This window comes from Tenrec ecaudatus, chromosome 4 (genome assembly GCF_050624435.1).
Source record: "Tenrec ecaudatus isolate mTenEca1 chromosome 4, mTenEca1.hap1, whole genome shotgun sequence".
NCBI lineage: Eukaryota > Metazoa > Chordata > Mammalia > Afrosoricida > Tenrecidae > Tenrec > Tenrec ecaudatus.
In genome coordinates this window covers 65294149-65298366 of record NC_134533.1, presented here as the reverse complement: position 1 = coordinate 65298366, position 4218 = coordinate 65294149, and the positions used below count along the sequence as shown (strand labels likewise).

Below are 4218 nucleotides of genomic sequence, written 5' to 3'. Positions count from 1 at the left end.
TCACAACTAATGTACTGTAGTATGTGGTCTATAATGTAACATGAACTGTGATCTGTACATCCAATGAGAGGGACGGTAACTGAAAGAAAACCAGCTGTCTTTCAGGTACAAGCTTTTGCATCAGGAAGAAAGATTCCTAAGACTGAAGAGGAAATCCTGTTAAGGAATATTCATCTTCCTCCTTATAAGAGTATATTCATCTTCCCCCCCTTATAAGAGTGACCCCCAACTACTAAAAGCATCTCTGATGGAGAAGGTTGAGTTTGAGAAGAACCAATTTATTAAGACTGGAACTATATTTAGAGAATGGGAATTTTATAGCTGGAAACAAAAATATTATGTGAACCCTTCAAGAAAGTACATATAAAAATATCATTCAGTTCTTGTTTACCCGCACCTCAAACATATGTATGAGATTCTATACTCAAAACATAATTCTAAAATAGGTGGTTTATTATTATAAAGTTCATGGGAGAAGTACACACAATTATTAGATTCAGAGGTGTCCAATAAATTAATCCAATGGGTGAAAATAAAGTTTATCTCACAGAATGCAGAATGATGAAGTAGGATAATTTCAATACCATTCCCAGCAATCAGAAAGAACTCTAAAAATAGCATAGGTCTAATATTGTGTTTTATTGGTGAGCTTAATAAATAAGAAACACCTCATGAAAAGTAGTTTCTAAACCCGTAAAATAAAGTCTTACCAGTGATTGTGTTGGCTTGTTCTGTGAGTCATAATTGACTTGATGGTACGTAACAACAATCAGATAGGGAGCCCTGGTAGTGTAGTGGTTATATGTTGGGCTGAGATCTGCCTGGTTGGCATTTCAATCTGCAGGAGAAAGGCTAGGCTCTCTGCTCTCTTAATAGGTACATTCTTGGAAACCCAAAAGGGGTCACTATGAATCAGCCTTGATTCAATAATGGGAGTGAGATTTTTTTGAGTTGACAACAATAACAACAGAGTCTTCTGATTATGTCGACAGACTCAACACACTAGATGGCATAACATTAAGGATTCCAGGAAAACCTGACCTGTATGTTTTGTTATGATCTCTTTTGACAGTAAATTATGACCTCCTTTTGACTATCTTTCAAAATTCAGTAGGAGTGAAAACTTTGAATACTTTATCATGAATAAGGTTACCACATCTTTTTATTTTCAAGTCTGTTTCTGCACCCCAAACCACAAGCCCTGTCATACACCTTCATGATACTCTTTCATAATGCATGACACAATCATTGCTGGTTATATGCTTATTATGATCCCTCAATTCTTGTAGATTTTGGTTTTGCTCTTTGATAATGTAGACAGTTACTGAGGTGATGCTGTAACACGAGCATCGATCACAGAGCCAGAGGGAGAAGATTCTAAGAAAACTACATGAAGATATTGAATTAGTGTCTGACGAGTGAAGAGTGTAATCTTCCATCACCATATTCAAATAAAAAATGGAATGTAGAAGGGGTTTCTAATGGGCTTCCAGCTCAGAATTACGTTATCAGATGAAATAGAGTTACCCCATAGGTTTGCAAATCTGTCATGAAAGCAGAGGTGGTGAGTTCAAGCATCTACCCTTTGAGTTAGCAGCTGAGCACTTAACTACTGTGTCAACAGGACTCTAGAAAGGGGGCTAGAAGGATTGGATTCAATTTCAAGGATTGCTTCTTTTTTTAAAGCATGCTTCTTCCAAAAGGTAGACATTTTATAAATATAAACATCTAAGAAACAGAGGGTTGAAAAACCAATTATACAGTAGGATCCATGCTATCATAAAATTGTTTGATATAACACAAAAAATAGTTTTGTTGTATATAATTTTATAAAATCTCTAATTAAAGCAAACAAAAAAAACTTTTTGGAGAGAAAAATATGGCGTTAGGACTAGAAACATTCCATTGAGTCGCTGCTAGCTACTTGAGCACATTTTAACAGTTAAATTGCACTGGAGTGTGGTCATTAAAAAGAAAACCAAGAAGGAATATAGTAGCATAAATTCAGAAAATTGTCTGTCACATAAATCTTCTTGCTTCTTTTCCTTCAAATTTACTTAAGTAGCTTTCAAGTATCCTCTGGATGACTATAAAGCAATGCAATGATTCCCATTCTAAAATATTTCCTTAAGAGATAGTCTTATTTTTGAGTCTGTATGCATGTGTAAAACCAACAAAATGTCCATGAAACTATATTTAACCTTCCTCATCAATGAAGTGAAATTGTCAGACTTTTCTAATATTATGGCTGGTAGTGAATTCAATTTATACATGAACCAATATACATAACTATGTGTATACTCATATATACAACAGAATGCAAAAGTTAATCCATTAATATGTAGCTTTTATGTTAGTGAGCACTCATATTCCTGTACTGTATTAATTTGCTCTTTGGTTTTAACTTATTGGTTACTTAATTGTTTTACAACAACTACCAGATTGCTCTGAGCTAAGAGATTCATAATCTATTAGACCTATGCCTCTACATTTGCAATATCTGAAATTAAATTCTAAAGTATTCATATATCAAGTACTTTTTCCCACTTTTATTTGTTATTAAGGCATAAAAATTCTATTAAAAATGTCAAGAAAATAGTCTATGCAAGCAAGGCATACAACTTAATTTCCTTTACTATCTAAAGCCATAGACATAACCTAGAGCAAACAGATATACTCATTTTGTTTAGCGTAAACTGCTGAAATCAACAAAATACAACCCAATTTTAAAAAAAGGTTTATGATTTTTTTAAAGTATATTTTTTATTTCTCTTGGGTCAGTAGTTAATTTTCATCCTAATTTTACAGATCACTAAAAGAAAGTTGTAGAAATATATGACGTAATATGACAACTCAGAAAAATGGCACCGTCTTCATTGAGATTTCAGACTTCCTTTTGAATTGTTTTTTGAGGTCCCCAAACTGGCAGGTCTGGCTGTCCTTGCCCCTCAGCCTCCTTTTCCTCCTGGCCATGGGGGCCAATGCTATTCTCCTCATCACTATCCGACTGGAGACCTCTCTGCACGAGCCCATGTACTACTTGCTTAGCTTTCTCTCCCTGCTGGACATTGTACTCTGTCTCACTGTCATCCCAAAGGTCCTGGCCATCTTCTGGTTTGACCTCAAGTCCATCAGTTTCTCGGCCTGCTTCCTCCAGATGTACATCATGAATTGCTTCCTAGCCATGGAGTCCTGCATATTCATGATCATGGCCTATGACCGCTATGTTGCCATCTGCCACCCACTGCGGTACCCATCCATCATCACTGACCAATTTGTGATCAAGGCGGCCATTTTTGTTTTGTCCAGGAATGTCCTCATGACCTTACCCGTTCCCATCCTGTCAGCACGACTCTACTACTGTCGGGAAAATATCATTGAGAACTGCATGTGCTCCAATATGGCTGTATCAAGGCTCTCCTGTGATGATGCCACCATCAATCGCCTCTACCAATTTGCTGGAGGTTGGACCCTACTAGGATCTGACCTCATCCTCATCTTCCTCTCTTACACTCTCATACTTCGAGCTGTGCTGAGACTCAAGACAGAAGGGGCTATGACCAAGGCCCTAAGAACATGTGGCTCCCACTTCATCCTCATCCTCTTTTTCAGCACCATCCTGCTGGTCTTCATCCTCACACTTGTGGCCAAGAAGAAGGTATCTCCCAATGTGCCAATCTTGCTCAATGTTCTTCACCATGTCATCCCTGCAGCTCTCAACCCCATTGTTTATGGGGTGCGCACCAAAGAGATTAAGCAAGGAATTCAAAGATTACTGAAGAAGAGTTGGTAATAAAGCAGGAATTGGACTTCTGCATCCCTGCAGTATGGTGATATGAGTCAGTTTTGGGTGAGTGAGCTGAAATTTATACATATGAATTATAATATAAAATTTAGTAAATTAGATACTGTGGTTTCTTTTTCTAATCATCATATTATTATTCAGGGTTTCATATTTCTATTAGTCCCTTATTATTTATTGTCAGATTTGTATCCTCATTGAAAAACTCACTGCTTTTTCCCGGAGCTGCACATTCAATGGCATCTTTGAAATGAATTCTTCTGGGCGGAGGGCCAGGTATCCACGTAGTAGTTGGGATTGGGGCCAGCCCCTCATACCTCTCCACTGGTTCCCTACTCCATGGCAGCATGTTGCATTCACATCTTGGAGCACTGGGAAGACCACAGAGAGGACCACATGGCTGGCCCCACTATGAA

General features: G+C 37.6%; 1 protein-coding gene across 1 annotated transcript; it reads left to right on the top strand.

Annotated features, from left to right (window-relative positions):
* The first annotated feature begins 2845 nt into the window (after positions 1-2845).
* Positions 2846-3793, top strand: LOC142446756 (olfactory receptor 56A3-like). Its single transcript, XM_075548497.1, has one exon. It carries the CDS (start codon positions 2846-2848, stop codon positions 3791-3793), a length of 948 nt encoding a protein of 315 aa, XP_075404612.1.
* Positions 3794-4218: the final 425 nt, after the last annotated feature.

Bases quoted from the DNA above. Each gene is read 5' to 3' on its own strand.
- LOC142446756 (XM_075548497.1), top strand. From the start codon at position 2,846: ATGACAACTCAGAAAAATGGCACCGTCTTCATTGAGATTTCAGACTTC.